This window comes from Hyla sarda, chromosome 2 (genome assembly GCF_029499605.1).
Source record: "Hyla sarda isolate aHylSar1 chromosome 2, aHylSar1.hap1, whole genome shotgun sequence".
Lineage (NCBI taxonomy): Eukaryota > Metazoa > Chordata > Amphibia > Anura > Hylidae > Hyla > Hyla sarda.
Genome location: NC_079190.1, coordinates 70454190 through 70481295, shown reverse-complemented (window position 1 = coordinate 70481295; position 27106 = coordinate 70454190). Strand labels below are relative to the sequence as shown.

Below are 27106 nucleotides of genomic sequence, written 5' to 3'. Positions count from 1 at the left end.
AGTATTACCCGTCTGTGCCGCCAGCTTGTAAAGTTAGGCTACATTCACACGGCCTTTGTCCCTCACCCATATGTTCTCTGTTATAGCCTCCTAAAACGGACCATTCCAATAACTGATGCAAACTGATGCAAAATAGATTCCATTTAGTGGCATCAGTTTTTCATCCATTAGTATCTGCTCTGTAGACTCCCAAAGCCGGGACTACTACTACTCCCTTCACGGAACAAAGTCATTTCCATGATAGGAGTAGTAGTTCCCTGGCTGTGGGAGTCTGCAGGTGGCTGGGGAGGCTACATTAGTGTTTGTACTACTACCCCCATCATGGACCAGACTCTGTTCCATGTTGGGGGTTGTAGTACAGGTGATAAGGGATTGATCGCATCGGGTCTCACTTCTGAGACCCAATGCGATCAGCAGTAATAAAGCAGGCGGCATGCTGCGCTCCCCTGCGATTTACTGTGTACACTTTCATTTTTAATGGTCTCCTGGCAGGGTTTTTAAACTACTACTGTGACCCCCAAATTTATGTCAGCATGCATATTTATAATAATTAATTGGCCCCAGTGTGCTTATCCTTATTAACCCCCCCCCCCAGTGTCCTCCCACTGCCTGCTCCTCATCTTGGAGCAGGGCAGCAGCGGGACATGTTGGGAAACTGTGGTGATGAATGAAGCAGACATGTCCAGGAAGTAACCGATTGTGATGAGCAGCAGAGAAAAGACATGTCCCGGCGGTGTGCTGACTGCGGCAACGAATGAAGCCTACATGTCTGCTTCTTACATTGCCGCCAGTTCCCGACATATCCCGCTGCTGCCCTGCTCCAAGGAAAAGAACACGGGGGGGGGGGGGGTCAAAGTGGTAGTTTAAAAAAAAACAAAAAACACCGGGGGCCCTGAATAGCTCCTCGGTGCCGACAGTTCAGGCCTGAAGCCAGGGTGGTAAGTATGGCTGTTCTCATTATGCGTTTGCCAGAAAGGCTTTGTTCCCATTATGCAAGTGTCTTCCCAAACAGGGAGACTCCACCTGTTGCTTAACTACAGCCCCCCCATGCTGGGAGTTTTAGTTTAGCAGCTCCCTGTTTAGGAACACTCTGAGAACTACATCAGATTTGGTGGATTGCGAGGATGACTAGCTTTTTTTTATGTCAATAAAAGGGTTTACAAGGTCTGGGGGGGGGGGGGGGGGGTAGAGGTTTTTTTCTTCAATGTGTTTTTTTAATTATTTAATTTTCATAATTAGTAGTGGAAACAGTCTTATAGACAGAATCCATTACTAAGCCAGGGCTTAGCGTTAGCACCAAAAACAGCTAGTGCTAACCCAGATATCCACCGCCACAGGGGTTCTGGGAAGAGCAGCTACCAACAGGCAAAAAATGGCGCGCCTAGGCTTTAACAGGCTGGCATATTTAGGCTGAGGAGGGCCTTGCTGCTTGGTTGGTATTTGGCTAATACGGAGGGAAACCCTATGCATTTTATAAAAAAATAAATAAAAAAAAATAAAAAGATAGGGTTCCCCTATTTCCATTGTTACTGGTCCTCCCCTGCCTAAATAACACTAGCCTGTTACTGCCTAGGCCCAGGAGCACCATTTTGGGCGCTCTGACACTGTTGGTTGCGGCTCTTCCCGGCACCCGTGTCGGTGGGTACTGGGGTAATAATTGGAGGTTAGTGCTAGCTGTTTTGGGTGCTAACGCTAAGCCCTGGCTTAGTGATGGACTGTCTACAAGACGGCTTTCACTACTAAGCCTAAAAAAAAAAAAAAAAAAAAATGAAAAATGGAGAAAATATAAAAAAAACACCCCCCCACAGCCCTCATTAACCCTTTTATTGAAATTTTAAAACGCTGGTCATCGCAATCCATCGAATCAGACAGACAGTCTTCCACATTCACGTATCTGAAATAAGAAAAAAAGGTTAGTAAATTATTGGCGCTCTTCCCTGGGGAGAGCGCCCTTACTGCAGTGTGTTCTTAAACAATGAGCCTCCAATTGGTGACGTCTGCCTATAGTATCATGTATATAGTCATCTATAGAAAGCTGTATATACAGGATAGCGCACAAAGACTTAACCTAGAAGTGTTCAGCAGCAGCGTGGGTTACCTCTATCCTTGCTGGTCTCCTATATACTGCACCCCTGTATATTATACAGCCGGCGGAGGTAAGTGGTGATGCTCTGCACCCTGTATATGCTTATACATCACTCCTTCCATCCTTTCACTCCATGGGTCGGGTGCTCTGCATCCAACCCATGGAGTGGTACCTGAAGGCAGTGAAAAAAAAATTGCCACAGAGTACAAAAATGACTGTTTGCCAAAACGCAGGAAAAAGCAGTGATTGGTGTGTAGTTTTTCCTGGCGTTTTTGCTGGTGGACACAAAAAAATAAAAAAATAAAAAACTGGCCTCAAAGCAATAGAACAAAATCCCTGTGTCCACTTTTCCTGTGAGGTTCAGCTCAGGTGTACTAATAGAACTGTGCAGAGATTTAGAACTTTGCACAAAATGTATCATAAACCTTGCATAAGTATGGACAATTTGGTGCAATTGCACCAAATTTAGACCAACCAAAACGATCTACATAAAACTTCTACCTACACAAACATTGATAAATTTCCCCCACTGAGTATGAAAAAAAATATATATAATATATTAAATTATATTATTAATTATATTAATTATATTATTAATATAATATAATATAATATATGCGCTGGGCAGGTGAATTTTTCCGACCCTTAGCCCGGCTTCGGGCAAGCAGGGCCGGACCTGACAAGTGCTGCGGCGCTCAGCAATCTGTATGGAGCGGGCTCTGGACTCCTGCCTGCTCCGTACTCTGCAGCCCCCGGCAGTGGAAACTTGCGTCCTCTGAAGGCAGTGCAGGGGGAGGGGAGATGAGAAGCTGTGTACATCCTCACTCCCCCTGCTCTGCCTTCTTTCTGCAATGCAGACCTGCGGGGGAGATGAGGGGGCATGGCTTCTTGCTCCCCGTGCATACCTGCATCCTCTGCCTTCGCTCCCCCCAGCTCTAGCTTCAGAAACGTTCGGAGAGCTGAGGAGCGGTCGCACGTCTGCACGGGGCACAAGTTTCACACCGCCGCTAATCGGCAGCATTCGGCGCTCAGCAGTATGTATGGAGCGGGCTCCGGACTCCTGCCCGCTGCATACTCTGCAGCCCCCGGCTGTTTTCAGTAGCCGGGGGGGGGGCGCCGCTAATAGCCAGCATGCGGCGAGCGCTGCAGCTGGCTATTAACCCTTTAGATCGCCGCTGTCAAAGCCGACAGCGGCATCCAAAGGAACCTGTGAATGCTCCCTGGTGGGCTAGTGGGGTGGATCGCCCCCTCCCCCGCAGCGTGATCGCAGGGGGGCGATCCACTATAGAGGTAGCCGAGGACTTACCTCTGCTTCCTGCTGTCCGGCTCTGTCATTGATAGATCCTGGCTGGACCAGGCTCTATCAATGAATCGCAGAGCTTGCAGAAAAATTGAGTTCAATAGAACTCTATTCATCTGTATGAGGAATCTAATGATTCCTCCTAAAAGTCTAAGTAAAAAAAAAAAAAAAAAAAAAAAAGTTTTAATAAAAGTTTCAAAGACACACATTAACCCCTTTCATGTTAATAGTTCAAATCACCCCCTTTTCCTATATAAAAACATAAAAATAAAACATATTTGGTATCGCTGCATGCATAATTGTACGATCTAATATAACATTATGTATCCCGTACGGTAAATGTAAAAAAAGAACACCAAACCACAGAATTGCAATTTTTATAATATCCCCAGAAAAAAAGTTAAAAAGAGTTTAAAAAGTCAGATCAATACCAAAATGGTACCGATACAAAAAACAGATTATGGTGCAAAAAAAATAGCCCTCATACAGCCTGGTATGCGGAAAAAAAAAGTTACAGGGGTCAAAAAAATGGCAAGTAAAATTTTTTTTAGAAAGTTCGAAAAAGTTCTGAGTTTTTTTAAATTAGTAAAACATGACGTAAATTATACAAATCTGGTATTACTGTAATCAGGCAACCTAAAGTATGAAACTAACATATTATCTGACCTCAAGGTAAATGGCGTAGAACAGAAAACCACCCTCTCTCTCTATAACTATCTATCTTTTTTTTGGTCCAGAGAATATGTTATGGAACAATGAAAAGGTATCATTATAGTAGGTAGTTATGACTATTATAGGGGGCGAGGAGGAAAAAAAACAGAGTGTAAAAGCGAAAATTAGCCCAGACAAGTGGATCGTCATGAGGGACAAGTAGATTTTGCTCCATTTTAGTCCCATGGACAAGTAGTTTTTTATAAAATTTCCACACCCCTGTATACATATATATATATATATATTAATTATGTTAAAGAGCCGAGCAAACAGACCTCTGTCCTCATGATAGGAGGGAGTCCCAGTAGTGGCCTGTTTGGTGTATGCAGTAAATATTCCCTAGATACCCAACATGACAATACTTCCAAATGCAATACACAATTAATTATGGTCTACTTTAAAATCAGGAAAAGGGTAGACAACATGGCATAATAAGCAATAACAATGACAAATGAAATAAATATTTTACTAATTAAGTAATTTTCTCATTCACACACCATCAGATGGTCATATTGTTATCTGGGGAATTTAGAGGTCAGAAGCAACACCCTACACTGTCATGGTCCCCAAACATTTCCTGAAGAGGTGTGTGTGGCTGGGGTATTGTCCTGCTGCGTCACTGCCCCCAGGGAATACTACAGCCATGAATGGGTAAGTAGGTGGTATAGTAACATTTCCCAGCAGAAGCTTGCCCAAAGTATTACACTCCTGCTGTCGGCTCGCCTTCTTCCCACATAAGGGCATCCTGGTGCATTCCAGAGACACACACTCAGCCCCCAACATAATGTAAGATGAAAGGTGAATTATCAGACCAGGACACCTCCTTTTATTGCTCCATGGTCCAGTTCTGCCGTATAGGGACTACAGAAGGTGCTTTCAGCAGTGGACCAGAGTCAGCAATCTGGGCTACAGTAGCTCTTCTGCCATTTTGGAGATGTCCAATTGAAACAAGCTAGGAACCTATTCACACCTGGGTTCTGTGATGCGGGTTATATGGAGGCTCTTTCTCCACGCAGTATACTTGTAGCAAATAGAATTCACACCATACAGTAACTTCTCTTTTTCAAAAGGTATGCTTTAGTGAAACTTCATTCGTGGAAAACCTAGTCCAAAAAGTATCAAGTGATCAGAACATAAAATTCCCCCAAGGTGCACCATCTAGACGCACATGACACTCCTCGTTATAATGGATTATTTCAGCCCATTCCCAGGCATCCTGCAGCCGAGGTTCCTTCCTCTCACGAAAGAGACAGTAGTAGAGCGTGCGTCGAACACTTACAACGTTTCGGAGGTCACGTCTCCTTTCTCAAGTATCTTACTATGTTTTCTATGAATGAAGTTTCACTAAAGCATACCTTTTGAAAAAGGAAAGTTACTGTGTGGTGTGAATTCTATTTGCGACGAGGCCATTTATGTAGCTATTACAATTGTGTCCTTGTAAAAGTCACTCAGATCTTTACACTTGTTCATTTTTTCTGCTTCCAATACATCAACCTGAAGAACCAACTGGTCACTTCTTTCTTCATACTGGTAGATGCCATTGCTATAAGATGAAATGTCACTCATCTTACCTGTCAGTGGTTTTAATGTTATGGCTGATTGTTGTGTTATGTAGTTAATTAGATTTTGTGTGAAATACAAAACTCCATTTAACTATGTGGAACTTCTATAAGCAACAGGATGCAGTGGTTTAAAATGAATGGCCTATCCAACATTACATCAGTTGGAGTCTAGCACTGTCAGCAATCAGCTGTTTTTAAAGGAGCCACGTCACCCAGGTGAGGGATGCAATCCCATCATTGTTTACCAGGCACAGCTTCACACCATTAGTACTGGCAGTGCCTAGTATTATAGCCTACTGCAGCCCAGTCACATATTGGGGCTGAGCTGTAATACCAGGAACATCTGATACTAAAGCCCCTTCCCAAGTACGGAGATTCTGCACAGATTCCAACCGCAGTAGCCTCCTATTTCAATGGGAGTTCTGTTTCTCAAGTAACTCAACAGGACTTTTGCCAGGTAAGTTTTTTTTTTTTTTCAATGGGATGGTGCTCATGTCCGCAGCAAATTGCTGTAGACATAAGTGCTGATTACAGATTATTTTACAGTGCATATGCATATCTGAACGCACCTTAAAAGAATTGTGCCTGGTAAACAATGAAGGCAACATGTCACCAGCTTATGTCTGAATGTGAATATTTGATTAATATTATACTGTGAAGAGCTGTTAACCCCTTAAGGACAAAGCCCATTTTTCACCTTAAAGGGGTTCTCCAGTGCTTAAACATCTTATCCCCGATCGCTGGGGACGCCCCTGATCATGCACGTGGCACCCTGTTTATAATCAGTCCCCGAAGCGTGTTCGCTCCGGGTCCGATTACGGGCGAATCCAGCTGTTGCAAAACTACAACTCCCAGCATGTACTGATCGCCGAAGGGCATGCTGGGAGAGAGATTTAGTTATGCGACAGCTGGAGGTACGCAACTACAACTCCCAGCATGCCGAGACAGCTGTTTGGGCATGCTGGGATTTGCAGTTTTGCAACATCTGGAGGGCTACAGTTTAGAGACCACTACACAGTGACCTCCAAACTGTGGCCCTCCACATGTTTCAAAACTACAAATCCCAGCATGCCCGGACAGCAAACTGCTGTGTGGGCATGCTAGGAGTTGTAGTTTTGCAAGATCTAGAGGGCCACAGTTTAGAGATCATTGCACAGTGATCTCCAAACTGTGACCCTACAGATGTTGCAAAACTACAAATCCCAGCATGCCCAAACAGCTGTCTGGGCATGCTGGGAGATGTAGTTTTGCAACATCTGGAGGGCTACAGTTTAGAGACCACTGTATAGTGATCTCAAACAGTAGCCCTCCAGATGTTGCTAGGCAACTCACGGGCTTCCGTAGGATCCAGGGAGCCACATCGCAGTCCTCTTCTGCCGCCGCCAATGGCTAAGTGGACTTTGGCGCGGGTCCTTGTCGGTTTCCCCATTCTGCCCAGCCTACAGTGGGTGGGCAGAACGGGGAAACCGAAAGTTATCCAACCCCCCCCCCCCCCCCCCCCCCCCGATTCGCTATTGGTCGCCACTTCTAGACGACCAATAGCAGGGATAGGAGGGGTGGACAACCCCGATCCCCCTTATTTTTCGGGTCACCAGAGTCCCGTATGACCCAGAATCGTGGCAAATCGGCGGTGTGAATTCACATGGGGGGGGGGGAAGGATCTCAGGACCTTAAGTACCAGGGAGCGAAGGTGTACCTGTACGCTCTTGGTCCTTAAGGGGTTAATGGAAACCTAGATTTCTGTCACTTCTACCCTAGATGTCCGTTAAACAAAACAGTACTCCCTGCCTCATGCTGAAATGTCACAATTAGCAATATCTAATTAATTCTAAGTAGGTGAAAAGCTAGTTATGTAATCTAAAGGGAAAGTAAAAGCTACAGCAGATTACATGGAAAACTGGGCTTTTATTATGCACTAAGGGTTTGTTAAATGAGTTATGCCACATGGCAGAGAGCTGTGTCCTCCATGGCAGATACATTGGCAAATGTCATGCTGACACATCCATGCAGGGACAAACAAGGGCCCTAATGCAGGACCACAGGAGGTCCAGGCTTTATGCATGATTCATCTGAAGGGCAATCTGAAAGTGCTACATAGATCTAGGTCTGTGTACACAGTACATTTATAGAGATTGCTGTTGGTTGGTGTTCACCACAGTACAGTTTTGGGATGGTCACCAAAACTTCAGTGGTAGTGTTCTGATCAAAAAGCTCAAACTACAACATTAGGCAGATCATTTACTTCGGTTAACTATACTAAAAACCATACTATAGACTTGTATGCATCTATTGGTCAGTTTTAGTGTTTAAATAGGCCATGGTTTTCTGTGCTTCCTGCTTAAATACTCACCGCCTGTGACATCACACATAGGAGTGATGGGAGACTCATCAACCTGAACAGTATTCAACTGGTCCTGTTCAACAGGTGTGGCACCAGGAAGCCTCAGAACTAAAGCAAAAAGTCTCTGATCCCAACGAAAAGGCTCCTTTGTTAATTCACTTCCAGGCAATGGAGAATTCAAAGGCAAGTGGAGCTAAATAAGAATACACAATGAGATGCAAACAAATGACAAGTACAAACACAGTTAAAAACACAGGGTAACAACAAAATAGAGAGAGAGATTTTGGTCTGGTGCAAGGTCCCAATGAGCTTCTTCCCATAGCCATGAGCAGATTCCCACTCTAAAAGAAAGCTTTAAACTTATTGGCTGCTATGGGCTACTGGTTACACTTTTCCTTTGCACTGGTTTTAAATTTTACCCTTTTTTGCAGATTTAATTTAGAGGTTTCATTATGTGTCTTGGGGGTTTCCAATAGCATACAGATTTATTTTTGGTCATATTCAGGGAGAGATAATATACAACTTATGCACATATCTGTGTAGTTCTATACAAACTCAAAGTTACATGAAGCTGTAACATATCAACTTAAGAAGTGTACGGAGCCCTTCGCTACCTCCATGTGTCATTAATATGGAATATCACAGTAAAAAAAAAATTATAAAATAAGTGCCATTTGATGCCACATTAAAAAGGAGAAAATATCTCTTACAAGCATTGCTTTTAAAAGAATATACCGCTTATGTGGTGGTATAAGGAAGAAGCACTAAACAGTTGTAATGTACAGGCTCCATACACACAGCTCTGCTGTGCTAATGAAACATACAGCGCACAAGTTACTTACTTCGTCCTGCACACCACCTGTTGTAGTTAATTTACTTCCATCGGTTATTGCTATGATGATGGCAGGCTCCAAGAAAAATGGATTCCTTCCCTGTAGAAAAAAAAATAAAATAAAAAGATTTAATCAAGTAACGTTTCACATTCAAGCTGAAAGACAAGCTAAAATAAAAGTAATGTCCTTAAAGGGGTACTTCGGTGAACTATTTTTTATATATTTTTTTTTTTTAAATCAACTGGTGCCAGAAAGTTAAAGGGGTATTCTGGGCAAAAACATTTTATCCCCTATCTAAAAGGATAGGGTATAAGATGTCTGATCGCAGGGGGCCCGCTGATGAGACCCCCCGATCTCCCTGCAGCACCCACATTCTATGCGGGTCCAGCAAAGAATGCGGGTGCTGCAGGGAGATCGTGGGGGGTGGGGGGTCTCCGCAACGGGCCCCACGCGATTAGACATCTCATCTCCTATCCTCTGGATAGGGGATAAAATGTTTTTTTTGCCCAGAATACCCCTTTAAAAAGATTTGTAAATTATTTCTATTAAAAAAAAATCTTAACCCTTCCAGTACTTATTAGCTGCTGAATACTACAGAGGAAATTCTTTTCTTTTTGGAACACAGTGCTCTCTGCTGACATCTCTGTCCATTTTAAGAATTGTCCAGAGTAGGAGAAAATCCCCATAGCAAACATATGCTGCTCTGGACAGTTCCTAAAATGGACAGATGTCCTCTGTAGTATCCAGCAGCTAAGTACTGGAAGGATTTAGATTTTTTAATAGAAGTAATTTACAAATCTTTTTAACTTTCTGGCACCAGTTTTCCACCGGAGTACCCCTTTAAAGAGACCAACTTAAAATGGTTTCATCTAAGATTTTAGTTAACACCATTCATGCAGGTCGTGCTCTTAAATCAGTACAACCACCAATAATAAAGAGCAAAAAGGTGCACAAGTACTGTCGAAAAACTGCTGACAGGCCCTGGGATCATTAAAGCTCTTTTCACATTATGAATGGGAAGCTATGTCCAGTGGATGAATTTAAATCCACAATATATTCCATTATATTCTAATTGACGGCAAACGTTCCAAGCTGTATGGGAGATTATTTTTGCACTATTCAACTAAATGTGAAAGATCAGTGGGCTACACTTTCTAATACAGAAAATAAATCCTGCCAGTGCATGTGTATAGGAGGCTTCACCTGTTCATTTTAGTGCAAGGAGTGTCTTTTAGCATATATGCTGAACATGCAAACTAACACTGGGACAAATGTATGAATCCTGTCTAGACAAGTCACAAAAAGCATCAATTTATCATGGTGATAAACGTAATGCATCTTGACATACTAAACACCTTTTATGCCACCTTGTGGTTGGACAAATTTAGAGAATTATTTTGCACCTAAAAATTGACAAACATTAAAAGGGGTTATCCAGAGAGTTCTATTGAAGTGAATGAAGAAGGGTGGCTCTGAGGAGCAATACTCCACACAAGCGGAGGACAGATGTGGTGCTGTTTTTAGAAGAAATCTGAAATTCTATTGCGAAAGTGTTTAGTGTGGCTCAGAAAGTGTCATACAGGTCTAGTGATTCACCATAGTTTCCCTGAAGTGTGCTTGTGCGCAAAAAAAATAAATAAAATAAAAAAAACACAAAACCAAACACCTTTGCATGCAGCGAGTTAACAGGTGCCCACGGGCCCGGAAGGGAAACCAGGTGCACTATGTTCAGTGTTTCTATTTGAGTTGGCTCTGGATCCCAAGACTTCTTGTAAAAACACCTTACACACATGATAAATGTGAAAGGATGGCATGTACAGTGGCAATTGTTTTGTTTAGCAACTTTTAAGCAAGAATTAAAGAATTCTGGTTTGAGATGGTTTTGAGATTCACTGTTCCAAACAAAGCCCATGTAGCCTAGTTATAAAAATTACAAATTTATCTTTTTACACCAATTTTGAATTAAGGTTCTTTTAAGGGCTCGTATACACTGCCATCTGTCCCCATAATTTTCCTCCAATCTAATGTTCCGTTCATAGCTCTTTCAAGTAGCTTTCAAACTGTTGTAAAACAGATCCCATTGATGTCAGTGGGATTTTTTAAATTTTTTTTATTTTTTTTACAACCCTGTCAGCCGTTTGCTTTTCTTTCCATTTTTTGGCAGGAGAAAAGACGTTGCATGCAGTATTTTTTCTCCCGTCCAAAATAATGGAAAATAAACAGACTCAAGAAATTTTACTTTGAAGTCTATGGCAAACGGATGAGCCTTTAATGAAATCCGTTTGCATCTGTTTTTTAATATCCGTTTTTGAACCATTACAGAGTCTGTTCTATGTTGGAGGTACTAGTACAGGGGCTGGGATTTGGTTGCACCGGGTCTCATTTCTGAGACCCAATGCGATCAGCAGTTATTAAACAAGGGAGCGGGCGACATGCTCCACTCCCCTGCAATGTAGAGAGTGTATTTACTTTCAAATACCCTGGACCTGGAGTGTCCATTCAGGGCTCCCGGCTGGGCTTTTAAACTTGTACTGTGCATATTCACAATTCATTTTCCGACCCCTCCGCATCTTCTAGCGCAATTAGAGCGCACAGCGGAGACATGTCAGTTCATTCCCTGCTGCTCATCCCTGTACCTAACAGATGAGCAGCAGGGAATGGACTGACGTCCTCGCTGTGTGCTGCTATTGCACTCAATTACCCCATACCTGACGGGGACGGGCAAGTGAAGAATAGATTGACATGTCCCCACTGTGCGCTCTGAATGCGATAGAAGATGAGTGGGAATGGAGCGCAAAAACAGCTCACAGCAGGGACATGTCAGTCCATTCCACACTGCTCATCCCATATGGGGATGGACAGCGGGGAATGGAGTGACATGCTCTTGCTGTGCGCTCTAATTGCGCTAGAAGATGTGGAGGGGTCAAAAGGGAATGAATTGTGAATTTGCACGGGGCAAGTTTAAAAACCCCGCCGGGAGCTCTGAATAGACACACTGTACCAGCCATTCAGAGCTCCCGGCGAGAAATTTGAAAATGTAAGACACTATGGCCCAGATTTATCAAATAATGTCTACTGTAGAGCTATTTTCCCACATTTATTTGGGTGGTGGGTTTGACTAGCATGCATCTTATTTATCAAGATGGTGCAGCAGGTTGATGAATTTTACGCAGCTCTGCTGTGTTGGGAAAAGCTTAACCACATACTTTTTCTAGATGCTTTTGAGGGAGGGAAGTAGACACTTTCCTGAAGTCCTGAATTTGGCAGGTTAGGTTTTTACTTTCACAGAGCTGCTGTGACATTTTTACTTGCATTTTAGACACTACAATCAAGTTTGATTGCGCTGTCTAAGGGGGTTAAAGCCGTGCATCACCCTGATTGGTGATGTCTGGCATCAGAGATGGGTCCTGGTGGCAGATAGCCGCCAGGACCACCCAGCTATGACCAGCGCTCAGCTCCTGAGCGCGTTTCATAGAAGGGGAGTGAGACGCTGTCATCCATAAGAGGTTAAAGGTTGAATTGCAGAAGGTAGAAGTGATTCTCACGCCAAATGGTAGGTGGTGTAGCTTTGCGCCTTAAAAAAATAAATAAAAAAGGACCTTTGCGCACAAAATAGCGACTTTTGACAAAGTCGCAAGTGATAAACACGTGACCACTGTATGGTCAAAATGAAAAAGTTCTACGGTTAGGCAAAGAGTGAATCTGTCTATATTAAAAGACTCAGAAGTCGCTAAATATGCCTCTTACCCCTGAACTGTTGCAAAACATAGAAAAAAAAAATTATTCTCTATAAAGCAATAAGTCTCCCCTATATACATCGCAGGGGAGCGGAGCATTCCACCCGCTCCCCTGCTTAACTTCTGATCGCATGGGGTCTCAGAAGTGAGACCCGATGCGATAAATCCCTCAGCCCCTGCTCTACACTACCCAACATGGAACAGACTGCACTGATGTCTCCCCAGCCATCTGCAGTTCGTTCTGCAACTGTAAAACCACTGCCACAATGCATGGAAAAGAGCTGAGGAGAACAATATTTGAGAACTGTTTTTCTGACCAATCAGATCCCGAGGACCTGACATTCCCTTTAAATATCAGATATGAGATTGCAAGGTCACTACTGAGATAAAAGGATAAGAGAGGAGTAGATTATAAGAGAATGGTGATAAGACCTAAATGATCTCTCGGTGTGCTATACACAAGAGTATTTGACAATGTCAGACAGGATATAAATATGCAGCAGGAGTAACTCGTGCTCGCAAAAGTTTCCCCCTACAGGGTCATCACGGCAATGACCGCATTTGCTCATAAATTCTCTAGATGCCTTGTAAACCAATCTGCTTTTATTTTTAATGTGGTGCGGCTTCTATTATTTCACATTGGGAAATGCATAGTCACAGTCACTTCCTTACAGGAAGAAAATAAAGTGGCACAGCAACTGATTTTACATTAACTTTGTCAGTGAGTCTGTTTCTCAATTCAAATTTCCCCCCTATAACAGAGTATAACCTCTTAAGGATAGATTTTTTTTTATTTTTGCACTTTCAAATTTTCCTCCTCACCTTCTAATAGGCATAACCCCTTTAATTGTCCACCTACAGACCCATATGACAGCTTTTTATTTTGTGTCACCAGTAATACTTTGTAATGACACTCATTTTACCACAAAATCTATGCTGAAACAAAAATTTGTAGGGCAGAGTTGAAAAACGAAAAACAAAAAAACACCACATCTTGCAGCAGCTCTTTGAGACTTCCAATTCCACGCAGTCCAATTTTTGGTACAAATCACATTATCTACATTCAAATTCATACAGGTTGTGTTTTATTTTACTTAAAAAAAAAAAATAAAAAAAAAGCTATTCAAACTTTAAGTAAGGGGGTTATTCACATTTAACCTATTTTCTCCCTCTACATTTTTTCACACTTTATTTTTCAGTCCCCATGGGAGACTATTACATGCAGTCTTTAGACTTTAGATAGCAAACACTGAACAATGCTGTTCCATAAAACAGCATTGGTCAGTGTTATCAGTGCTCCATTAGTACAGGCTGCCGAATGGCTTGTGATGAGGCAGGTAAGGAGCCCTTTTGTACCATTCCTGTAGCTAAAAGATGGTTGCAAAATTTATAAAAATCACATTGTCAGCCAAGTGTCAAGGAGGTGGCACGGAGCTGCTCAAGCACCACAACCTGGCACACAAACGCCCTCACTTTCTATCCCCTCCTTGATTGAAATGCAGAGCCCTGTACATCAGTCAAGGAGCAGCTGAAAGGTGAGGGCAAGGGTGGAGCTATGCAAATCTGATACACTTGTGTAGCTAAGCTGCACCTTCTTGACTAGAGATAAAAAGTCATTAGCTCCAGTTTGGCTTTGACCCTTTAGGGTGCATTCCCACGTGGCGTATTTTGCTGCGTATTTGGTGCTGCGTATTTTCCTACCCATTGACTTCAACAGAGAAGTCAATGGGTAGGAAAATACGCAGCACCAAATACGCAGCAAAATATGTTGACAGATTCCCAACATTAAATGGGCACTGTCAGTAGGGCTGGGCGGTATGACCAAATGTGTATCACGGTATTTTTTAACTTACGGCGGTTTCACGGAACCGTAATTTAACGTAATTTTAACGTAATTTTCACCCCCCCAATCATGTGACCCGCCAGCGCTGTTCTGCCCCCCCCCCAAATGATCAGCCCAGCGGGGTACTACTCACAGATGTCACCTTCAAGCACTGCCCTCCTCTTTGTTGGGGGGCCGCTGGCGCTGGAACTCACTGTACGCCAGTGGTCTCCAACCTGCGGACCTCCAGTTGTTGCAAAACTACAACTCCCGGCAATCTGGGAGTTGTAGTTTTGCAACAGCTGGAGGTCCGCAGGTTGGAGACCACTGCTGTACGCTGTATCCCTATGCCCGGGCTGCAAAAGATACAGAAAATAAACTTTAAACTCACCTACATGGGCCACACGCTGGGGACTGGAACGTCGGACAGCCGTTAGCCTATCACCAGCCGGAGTGATGTCCCGCCCCGGCCAGCGATAGGTTAAACGCACGGTCATGTAAGAAGCAGGCCAGAGCTTCTTACATGACAGTGGGCTCAGCCTATCACAGGCCGGGGCATCACTCCGGCCGGTGATAGGCTAACGGCTGTCCGACGTTCCAGTCCCCAGCGTGTGGCCCATGAAGGTGAGTTTAAAGTTTATTTTCTGTATCTTTTGCAGCCCGGGCATAGGGATACAGCATACAGCAGTAGTCTCCAACCTGCGGACCTCCAGCTGTTGCAAAACTACAACTCCCAGCATGCCCGGACAGCCATAGGCTGTCCGGGCATGCTGGGAGTTGCAGTTTTGCAACATCTCTAGGTCTGCAGGTTGGAGACCACTAGCGTACAGTATAGAGTTCCAGCGCCCGGCGGCCCCCCAACAAAGAGGAGGAGGGCAGTACTTGAAGGTGACATCTGTGAGTAGTACCCCGCTGGGCTGATAATTTATTTTGGGGGGGGGGAGCAGAACAGTGCTGGCGGGTCACATAGGATTAGTTCCCCGATGTGGGCACAGCGTTGCGCTGGGCTGATAATACATTCAAGGGGGAGGGGCCCAACTGGTATTGCGGTATGGGGGAAAATTCATATCGTGCAGCCCAAAAAATTCGGTATTCGGTATGAACCGGTATACCGCCCAGCCCTAACTGTCAGATACAAAAAAAAAAAAAAATGTTAATGTTGTACGTCATTGCTTATAAAATGGCTTTTTTTCCAAGCTGAAGCACAGGCATGGACTAAGTCCAGTGAGGTAAAGCACGCCTCTGTGCTCTTTGCTGTATGATAGGACAGGAGAGAGCCCAGAGGAGCGCTATCAGACAGAGCACAGAGGAGTGCTATCAGACAGGAGAGAGAGCACAGAGGAGTGCTATCAGACAGGAGAGAGAGCACAGAGGAGTGCTATCAGACAGGAGAGAGCACAGAGGAGTCCTAGCCCACCCTCACTTACTGGACGCTCTACAAGCCTGTGCTTCAGCTTAGACAAAGCTATGATTTTATAAGCCATGATTTAAATAAGGAAACAACATTTTCTTATGAATTATATTAGAAAGGTTATTAGATACCATAGGTCGTTTTGCCAAGATGTACAACATATAAAATGTTTTTTTGAATCTGACGGTGCCCATTTAACTGTTACTGATCTTCATCGGCATCAAATTCATATGACAAATTAGCAGAGCTGCTCTTTCTACTGCAGCAGGACATGTGGTTGCAGCAACCCTCTGACCTTTTTATTGGGGTCATGTAGCCTGGTGATTACTAGAAACACTAGGTTTATACAAAAATCACATCCTGTCCTTTTACTCCTGTGAATTTTAAGGCCTTTTTAAATCTTCTCACCCAACAGTAGTCATTTGCATTGTGAAAGCTTTCTCCAGAAGGTTTCCATTTTCCCCCATTAACCCAGAGTACGCCAAGATTGTCCTTAGAACATAGTAGACCCTCCACATGTATACTTCATGCAGAAGGCTCTTAACAGGTATGAACAGAGCCTCACTTTTGCAGTTCAGTGTATTAAATACAGCCACCTTAAAAAAAATTATATATTTATATTTATTAGATATACACTAGATTATGATTTAATCACGGTGGACAGGGACATAAAAACCCATCATGCCCTAGAATAGTCTTCAATCGGTGGTTCTTTAATTGTGGAAAAGCTACATGTCCTGACAACCACAGGTGTTGCTTCATTTGTCTGGTGGAGATGGCTATAATGCTAATATTTTTTCCATTCACTGTCCAAAAGGAAAATGTGACCAAGAATAGGGTTTTGATTTTTGTAAGGGTCAGTTGTAACCTAACTGATAACACAAAACCTTATGTACTAGCTGAAAAAATCTTATGACACCTGTATGGCGGACATGAAGGAAGAAAAGATCCAGCATCAACTGCATATATAAGCCCCCTGTAATATTCTGTTACGAGTAGATCTGGTGTTAAACAAGCCGACTACTTTAAGGACAACAGGCTACATTTCTTGTATAACAAAAGCCACCTAGTGGCTAAAGCTCGTAGAGGACAAAATATTATGTTCCTACAATTTCAGAGGAAATTGTGCAATACAACACGTTAAAAGCCTTTTATAGTCGTAGGCAATTTGGAAGCCTGTGCTTTGCAGAACATTCAGACAGCAATTCTATGGGGCCGACACGTTTCTTGCCGTGACAGCATATTGCAAACACTGATTTAAAAAGGATCATTTTATATGACTGATATGTATTCTTTTATTTCACCTTTTCATTATTTTCAAGAAAAAAAAAAAAAAAAAGGCAAAGTGTACATATGCTGCATACATTGTTTTCACAACTAGAAGCCACAGTTAAAAGCTAACAAAAAAAAACTGCAAGTGACAACTAAAAACCTGATCAATTTAATAAGGAGAACCCTTACTAAGCTGACTATGAAGGCTTATATTCCCTAAATAATCTAAGCAGCTAAAAAGCAATATGACGCAACTTGCTACGCTTTACTAAAACAAAATAATGAAATAAATAAAAACCTGGGGTTGTTAGAAGCAGCAGCTGTACAAATAATCGATGAGTCACCGTGAGTCCTAACAGGAAGTTACACAGCAGCCATATTGAATAAGGGCAAATATTTCACCCCTAAAGCAAGTAATACAGATTACCGTAGAATATAATACCCTTCTATTACAGTTGTACTGTGTGTAGAAAACTAAAGTCACAGTACATTTTTTTTTACTGTAATGAACAGTTTAAAGCTTAAGGACCCAGCCCATTTTCACCTTAAGGACCAGAGCGTTTTTTTCACATCTGACCACTGTCACTTTTAGCATTAATAACTCTGGGATGCTTTTACTTATGAATTTGATTCAGAGATTGTTTTTTCGTGACATTCTACTTTAACATAGCAGTAAAATTTCGACGATACTTGCATCATTTTAAAATTTTGCAATTTTCGAACTTTGAAACTCTGCTTGTAAGGAACATAGACATACCAAATTAATTATATATTGATTCACATATACAATATGTCTACTTTGTTTGCATCATAAAAGTTGACATATTTTTACTTTTGGAAGACACCAGAGGGCTTCAAAGTATAGCAGCAAATTTCAAATTTTTCACAAAATTTTCCAAATCTGAATTTTTCAGGGACCAGTTCAGTTTTGAAGTGGATTTGAAGGACCATCATATTAGAAATACCCCACAAATGAACCCATTATAAAAACTGCACCCCCCAAAGTATTCAAAATCACATTTAGAAAGTGTTAACCCTTTAGGTGTTTCACAGGAATAGCCAGAAAGTAAAGGAGAAAATTCAAAATTAGATTTTTTTTTTACACTGGCATGTTCTTGTAGACCCAGTTTTTGAATTTTTATAAAGGGGTAAAAGGAGAAAAATCCCCCGAAACTGTGTAACCCAATTTCTCTCGAGTAAGGAAATACCTCATATGTGTATGTCAAGTGTTCGGCGGGCGCAGTAGAGGGCTCAGAAGGGAAGGAGCGACAATGGGATTTTGGAGAGTGAATTTTTCTGAAATGGCTTTTGGGGGGCATGTCGCATTTAGGAAGCCCCTATGGTGCCAGAACAGCAAAAAAAAAAAAAATCCCTGTGGCATACCATTATGGAAACTATACCCCTCAAGGCACGTAACAAGGGGTCCAGTGAGCCTTAACACCACACAGGTGTTTGATGACTTTTCGTTAAAGTCGGATGTGTAAATACATTTTTTTTCCCACAAAAATTTTCGTTTTCCCCCCAAATTTTACATTTTTACAAGGGGTAATAGGAGAAAAAGCCCCCCCAAAATTTGTTAGGCAATTTCTCCTGAGTACGAAAATACCTCATATGTGGCCCTAAACTGTTGCCTTGAAATACGACAGGGCTCCGAAGTGAGAAAGCGCCATGCGCATTTGAAGACTAAATAAGGGCTTTGCATAAGGACAGAACCGGATGCAAGAATTATACTGGCCTCCGATACCAAAAATACCCTATGGCAGTGTTTCCTAACAGGGTGCCTCCAGCTGTTGCAAAACTTCAAGCATGCCTGGAATGTCAATCGCTGTCCGGCAATACTGGGAGTTGTCTTGTAACAGCTGGAGGCTCCGTTTTGGAAACAGTCATACGAGAAATTTTAGATTTTTTATTTGGGGGGGGGGGGGAGGGGACTGTAGGGGTATGTGTATGTAGCGTTTTATTTTTTATTTTGTGTAATGTAGTATAGTGTAGTGTTTTTAGGGCACACACACGGCCGGGGGTCTACAGCGAGCTTCCCGCTGGGAGTTTGAGCTGTGGCGGAAAACTTGCTGCATCTCAAATTTGTACAAGAAGCTCGCTGTAGACCCCCGCCCGTGTGAATGTACCCTGTACATTCACATTGGGGGGGGGGGAGGGGGCAAAAACTAGCACTACCAGCATGCCCTTTGGCTGTCCGTGCATGCTGGGGGTTGAAGTTATGCAATAACTGGAGGCACATGGTTTGCAAAACACAGAGTTACTTAACTCAGTGTTCCACAACCAGTGTGCCTCCAGCTGTTGCAAAACTACAACTCCCTGCATGTACGGTCTATCAGTGCTGGAAGTTGTAGTTTGCAACAACTGGAGACACACTGGTAGCGAAACACTGTTAGGTAACAAACTTCGCAACCAGTGTGCCTTCAGCCGTTGCAAAAACTACAACTCAGCATGCAGTGACAACTGAGGGCATGCTGGGACTTGTAGTTATGCAACAGCTGGAGGCATACTACCAACACTCCCAGCATGCCCTTTGGCTGTCCGTGCATGCTGTGGGTTGTAGTTATGCAAAAGCTGGAGGCACACTGGTTGCAAAACACTGAGTTTGTTACTTAACTCTGTTTCCCAAAAAGGGTGCCTCCAGCTGTTTTAAAACTGCAACTCCCAGCATGCCCAGACCGCCAAAAGACATGTTGGGAGTTAGTTTTGCAACATCTGGAGGGTCCCAGTTTGGTGACCACTGTTCAGTGGCGTCCAAGCTGTAGCCCTCCAGACGTTGGAAAATTTCATCTCCAAGCATGCCCAGACTGTCAAGGCATGCTGGGAGTTGTAGTTCTGCAACATCTGAAGGGCCAGATGTTACAGAAGTACAACTCTCAGCATCCCTGGACTGTCTGGGCATGCAGGGAGTTGTAGTTTTGCATCATCTGGAAGGGCTACAGTTTGGACACCACTGAACAGTGGTCTCCAAACTGTGGGCCTCCAGATATTGCAAAACTACAACTCCCAGCATGCCCAGACAGCCTTTGGCTGTCTGGGCTTGCTAGGAGTTGTAGTTTGGCAACTCCTGGAACGCAGCAGTGAAGATCACTTACGGCTGATCTTTACTGCTGTGTCCGCCGCTGCCTCCGTCGGTCCCGTGCTGCCTGTCCCGATCCTGCCGCCGGTCCCGCTGCAATCGTCGGTCCGGGTGTGAGGTGAGATTTCCGAACCGTCCACCATCTTCCCCCGCTCTGCGCCGACATTCAGGGGCAGGCAGAGCGGGGATTTCACCTTTAACCTCCCACCTCCCACCCCCCTCCTGCCATTGGTCGCTAGCCCTAACGACTAATGGCAGGGGTTTAGGAGCGAGGTGGCAGCTGCCACCTCACTCCTAACCCTTCAGGATGATCGGAGTGGTCTCTGACCACTCCGAAAATCCCTATTTTCTGGGCGATCGGGTCACCAGAGACCCGATCAGCCCGGAACCCCGCAAGTCCTTGTCATTAGTCAGTCACTGACTGACTAATGACAACGATCTGCAGCAGGGGACCAGTCTGATTGGTCCCCAGCTGCATAGTGTCATCGGTCAGCTGTCCAGAACAGCTGAGTTGACGTTTCTATCACCATGCCAACAGACATGGTGATAGAAAATGTATTGGACGTGTATACACGTCCATTTGCGGGAAGGGTTTAAGGACCCTGAAAGTTTTTTGCACATCTGACCACTGTCACTAAGCATGAACAACTGTTAGATGCTTTTACTTTTCATTCTGATTCCGAGACCGTTTTTTTCAGGACATATTCTACTTTATGTTAGTTGTCGATACTTGCATAATTTGTTAGTGAAAAATTCCCAAATTTTATGAAAAATTTTAAAATTTTGCTTTTATTACTTTGAAACTCTGCTTAAAAGTAAAATGGACATCCCAAATAAATGACCGTATTTATCGGGGTATACCACGCACCGGCCTATAACATGCACCCTCATTTTACCAAGGATATTTGGGTAAAAAAAGTTTACCCAAATATCCTTGGTAAAATGTGGGTGCGTGTGTGTGTGCATGCGTATACCCCGACACACCCCCAGGAAAGGCAGGGGGAGAGAGGCCATCGCTGCCCGCTTCTCTCCCCCCTGCCTTTCCTGGGGTCTAGAGCCCTGCTGCCGCCGCTTCTCTCCCGCTGGCTATCTGCGCCGCTGCCCGTTCTCTCCCCCTGACTATCGGTGCCGCTGCCCCATTGCCGGCGCTGATAGCCAGGGGGAGAGAAGCGGTGCCGGCAATGGGGCAGCGGCGCCGATAGCCAGGAGGAGAGAAGCGGTGCCGGCAATGGGGCAGCGGCGCCGATAGCCAGGGGGAGAGAAGCGGTGCCGGCAATGGGGCAGCGGCGCCGATAGCCAGGGGGAGAGAAGGGCTGGCAGCAGGGCTCTAGACCCCAGGACAAGCAGGGGCAGAGAAGCCGGCAGCGGTGGCAGTCTCTGCACCTGCAAAGCCGCTGCAGTTCATTGATTTAAAGCGCCCGCTTTAAATCATTGAATTGCAGCGGCTTATCGGCGTATAACACGCAGGTAGACTTTAGGCTAAAAATTCTAGCCTAAAAAGTGCGTTTTACACGCCGATAATTACGGTATATATTGATTCACATATACACAATACAATTTTACTTTTGGAAGACATCAGAGGGCTTCTAAGTTAAGCAATTTTCCAATGTTTAACAAAATTTTCTAAATCAGAATTTCAGGGACCAGTTCAGTTTTGAAGTTGATTTGGAGGGGCCTTCCTATTAGAAATACCCCATAAATGACCCCATTATAAAAACTGCATCCCTCAATGTATTCAAAGTGACATTCAGTAAGTGTGTTAACCCTTTACGTGTTTCACAGGAAAAGCAGCAAAGTGAAGGAGAAAATTCAAAATCTTCATTTCTTACGCTTGCATGTTCTTGTAGACACAGTTTTGGAATTTTACAAGGGGTAAAAGGAGAAAAATCACCCTAAAATGTATAACCCAATTTCTCTCGAGTAAGGAAATACCTCGTGTATATGTCAAATGCTCTGTGGGTGCACTAGAGGGCAGAGAAGGGAAGAAGCGACAATGGGATTTTGGAGAGAGAGAGTTTCTGAAATGGTTTTTGGGGGGCATGTCATATTTAGGAAGCCCCTATGGTGCCAGAACAGAGAAGAAAAAAATAAAAATAAAATAAAATAAAAAAACACTGCCTATTTTGAAAACTACGGGCCATCCATCCATCCTTCCTTCCCGTAGTGTCCGGCGGCATTCCGGGTGGAGGGTGAACCGGTCCGGGCTTTCCTTCTCCGGGGGTCATCTTCTCCACTCCGGGCAGGCTCCGGCCTAGTACGCTGCATAGACGCCGTGACGTCAGGTGCGTCGCTGCGCACGGGCGTCACTGCGCAGCAGCGTCTATGCAGCGTACTAGGCCGGAGCCTGCCCGGAGTGGAGAAGATGACCCCCGGAGAAGAAGGACAGCCCGGATCGGTTCACCCTCCACTCGGAATGCCGCCGGACACTACAGGAAGGAAGGCCCGGACCACCCTGACAGGTAGGGGGAGAGAAGCGGGTGGTGGCGGCCTATGACACCACAAAAGCCACTGCAGTGCATTGATTTAAAGCGCCCGCTTTAAATCAATGTTCTGCAGCGGTGTCAGGGGGGAAAAATAGCCGATAACTTATACCGGAATATCGGTATAAGTTATCGGTTATCGGCCCTAACCTCCACCGATTATCGGTATCGGCCCTAAAAAAACGATATCGGTCGATCCCTAAATAAAAACACTTTACTACAAAAAGGCCATCAATCCTTATCATACAAAAACTGCAATATCACTATTTCTTTACAGGTGATCAGTCAGTGCCCATAGAAATATAATATGATACAGTGGTCCATTGAGTTACAATATTGATTGGCTTGATTGAAATTATTCTTTATTGCAAAAAACTTTATGGAAAACTGGTAACTGGTTCTGAAGCCCCCCCCAAAAAAAGAAAAAAGTGTATTAGCTAAAGCAAGTGAGTTATAGCTGCTAGAAGCTATAAAACGCTTTATACATGGACAGGAGCTTCCTGAACAGTACAGGAGCAAGGTCCCATAAAGTACACATACAGGATATCATCTATTGGTGTCAAAGGCATCAGCTCATCCTGGCACAGATAAAGGGCAGTATGACATGTAGTGCATGGTACTGTAGAGAGGGGCTACTAGTCAGCCAATAAGTGCATGAAATTCAGTAATACAGGAGTTTAAGCAATAAAATTTCAACTCTGGTTACATCTTCCACCTACTCATATGTACCTCGGATATGAACTGTCTGATGTATGTCGAGTATGGTTTTAAGTTACAATGGTTCAGGAAAAAAAATCTATGTTAAATATATAGGTTGACACCCTTGTATCTTGAGGGTTCACATACACGTTTCCCACATAGGGAAGATGGAATTCAGAACTTGAATTATTTTCCAAGAAAAGAAAAAGAAAATTATTAATAAATAAATAAAGTAGCAGAACAAGTGCATGGGTTTTTCAGACCAAAGTGATTTTTCATGAAAGTACTGGGAATAATGGAGATTATTCTTACCTTAAAAATGAAGCTTTATGTTTAAGCAGAAAAAGGTGAATTCTTGAATAATGAAACGAGGAGAAACCACAAGGAAAAATACTACCAACAAGATATTACAGGTTATATACCTGTCTCAACCTCTAACTAGGTTGTAGGAACAGCACATAAATTGATTTGATTTAAATAGGAGATTTTCAAAATAAAGAAAATAACCATGAATGAAGGAAAGCCTTTTCCTTCCCATGAAGCAACCTACCTGTCCATAGTTGTCTATGCCAGTTACTAATCTATTTAAATTTAACAAATCAAATGACGTCCTTAGGGCTTGACCAAGACTGGTGAGTCCAACTGCTTGAAGATTTTTTAACTCATTCATAAAAGTAGCGTGATTTTCCTTCCATCCAGCCTGTAAAGAAAGTAAAAGGACACATACTCTTCAAACTGTACTAATGAACCAAGTGCCATATCCTCCAAGTACTAAATATAGCCACTTTCACACCTTTTTTACCCTGCAGTATGTTTTTTGCTAACATTGCAACTAATTCGTCATTTATCTAATATTTATTTTGTTTCCCTTCTATCCATCTAACATTGACTGCAATGATAACAAAAATGGATCAATGAGAGAACTGATAAACTATGTACTTTTGACCATAATCTCAAAGTCCCATAGAATTGACCATTATGATCGTGCACAGGTGCGAACACAGCGTTAGAAAGAACTGGAGTTGCCAGTGTTCAGAATGTGTGTAAAAATGACGTTTGCATTCAACCACGGGTCTAATGAGCAAAACCGAAAGCATCACAGATCACCATGATGCTTTCAGTTTGAGTCTCCAGGAAAAAAAAAAAAAACAAAGAAAAAAGTTTTAGTGATGCATTTCACAGTACTCACTATAGCTTACTAAGGTTGTGCTCACACTCCAAAAATCCATAAACCATAAACTATTGGTACAGGCATTAAGATTCCCACAGATTTGTAAATCACTTCTATTTAAAAATTGTGTATTCACAACTTTGCCCATTGAGCATGTTATAAAAAAAAAAAAAACCTTGAATTCGCTCTAGCGTTCCCGCGGTGCCTTCTGGGGAAGACATGCACTCCATTCTCTATGGGAGCGCTGAAGAGGCCCAAGTGTTGTTGTTGTGCCCCATCATCTCTGGTGCTCCAATAGAAATAAATGGAGTGTGTGCCATCCTTGCAACACGCACTCCTGTCAGAGAGCTGGGGCTTGTGCAGGAGTTCAGAGGTGATATCCCAGCAATCAGACGAACCCCCATCCCCCCCCCCCCCTCTGACACTTATCCCCGCACAACCCCTTGGGCACAGTAGTCTGCCAAATGCCCCTTCTTCCTAATGATCAGTGAGATTATTTGCAACACCACATCAAACATGTTATACAATGTCACACAATGATAAAACTACAATAAATAGTAGGAATATTTGCCAGTGATTTATTAAGGAAAAATAAGTTAGAACCAAAGTTAGAGTAAATTTTTCTTGGCAAGATAAGTTCTTTTCTTGACAGGGGCCATGATAAACTACACCACCCAACACCTTTCCTTCCCAGTTTATACAGTGATATTCACCCTGCACATAGCTGATAACACTGATTATTTTGGGCGTCCGCTTATATGGGCAGGCCTATGCCCTACAACGATTGACAATCTAGCAGATTCACACTCCTTTAAAAAAGGAAAACTGATAAGCCAGTTCCCCCACAATAAATACACAGGGTTGTACTGCGGGTGAACATGAGTTAGACTTTGTATTACTTACAGCGAGCCGTAGTCCCATGGTAAACTTAGAGCCTGTGTTGCTAATATGTAAATATGCTCATTTGCCTGTCTGTGAATATGTATTATGTCTTCAGAGTGGTCATGTGCTAATTGACGGCCCACATGGCAGCTCTGAAGAGTACATGCATCATTCACAGATTGATGGGCATATGGCAGCAGAGAAGCTCAGAGCTAGCTTCCGCTGCCATTACCCACCTGTACTATAACCATGTATTGGGCTTGGTGCAGGTGAACCGGCTGACAGTTTTCCTTTGATAAATCGTTTACACACCAAACAATTGCTGGATTGGGAGAAACAATTTGCCCCAATCCAGAGCCAAACAATTGCTGGATTGAGACCAATTGGTGGAAAAATTGACCATCTAATTTTTGGTTGGGTGCTTTAGTTGAAAACCAATTTTGTTAAATGACAGATCTGCATCCAATCAATAAAAGCCCACGAAAGGGCCAAAAATTACAGCTGTGATCAGTTGACAATCATATGGCACACTCATCTGCCAAACTAAAACCTTCACAGATCAACAAGGAATAAAAGTGTATAGAGAGATTCAGCCCTCTGAAATCCCTAATACAGTGTATGACCAGCTGTAGTTCTTAATAGGTGACTAACCCTGCTAGTTTTGTCTCAATTACATATTAGACACGCCACATTAGAAAAAAAAAAAAGATTTTAGAGAATTACACCAAACATTGGCCAATACATGACGTAGAAAATTAAACTCAACTTTTTCAGTGTTATTACAAAACTGACAGGCCTTCATTAATGGCTAAGCTTTTATTTCCTGTACTTTATACAAATATGAGTGTTCGTTGGTCAGCCTTCCCAAATTAATTTGCCAGTCCATTACATGCAGTGTACAATATTTGTCATATATACACCAGTCAGCCACAACATCTGAACTACGCAGCCAAATTTGATTCTATCCTTCCAAGAGCCATAGCGTTTTCCATTAGATTTTTATGTACAAATAAAAAATAAAAAAAAATAAAAAGGAAACATGTAGTTACCCAGCTAAGACCCCAACAACTCGGAATGTAAGCAAGCAGTTCCTGATTAAACAAGCCAAGTGTCGAGAGTAGAAAGTAGCAGGACCAAATGATGTCAGCAGAGAACTGAGGTAGGTGTGTGTCTCTCTTTCCCCTTTTCTGTTTTTATTTATTTTTTTATTTGCAACTCCAAAGCTAACTATAACCTTTTTTGGTGCCTGGATAATTCTACTAGTCTACAGAGAATTTTGGATTTATTTTTTCTGTTGTACACACCTATCATTAGTTTAAAAGATACAGGTTCAGCAGGAGTACTTGCCAGGCAGGCCTTCACTTGGAATGTGTTTGTGTATATGGAAGGCAGTCAGATGACCACATTCTTTCCTCTAACCCCTAGGAAGAGCTACTGCGATTGCTGAAAAACTTAATGCTGGTTATGATACAAAGGTCACCAAATGCCCCATGTATTGCAGCTTGCTGTAAATGAGGCTCTCGAAACTGGACCATGGTGCAATGAAAGAACGCAGTCTGGTCTGATAAACCATGTTCTCTTTTACATTATGTTAAAGTGTTTATTGAAGAGATGGCACCATTATGGGCAGAACAGAAGCCGGCAGTGTGATGCTCTGTGCAATGTTTGGGAAACCTTAAGTCCTTAAATTCGTGTCTCTGAGATGTGCCAGCTCCTTTAACAT

The 27106-nt window shown here is 43.1% G+C and overlaps 1 protein-coding gene across 4 annotated transcripts in view; it reads right to left on the bottom strand.

Annotated features, from left to right (window-relative positions):
- INTS6 (integrator complex subunit 6) overlaps positions 1–27106 on the bottom strand; it is a 70117-nt gene that overhangs the window by 30341 nt on the left and 12670 nt on the right. For 2 of the 4 annotated variants that reach the window (XM_056562036.1, XM_056562034.1), the window contains exons 3-5: positions 23881–24030; positions 8843–8932; positions 8010–8193 (exon numbers count right to left, since the gene is read on the bottom strand). In XM_056562036.1, the coding sequence (XP_056418011.1) occupies positions 8010–8193; positions 8843–8932; positions 23881–24030 (424 nt within the window). Of the gene's footprint in view, positions 1–1809; positions 1895–8009; positions 8194–8842; positions 8933–23880; positions 24031–27106 lie in introns of those variants that run through there. The other 2 variants (XM_056562037.1, XM_056562035.1) reach the window with 2 other exon arrangements.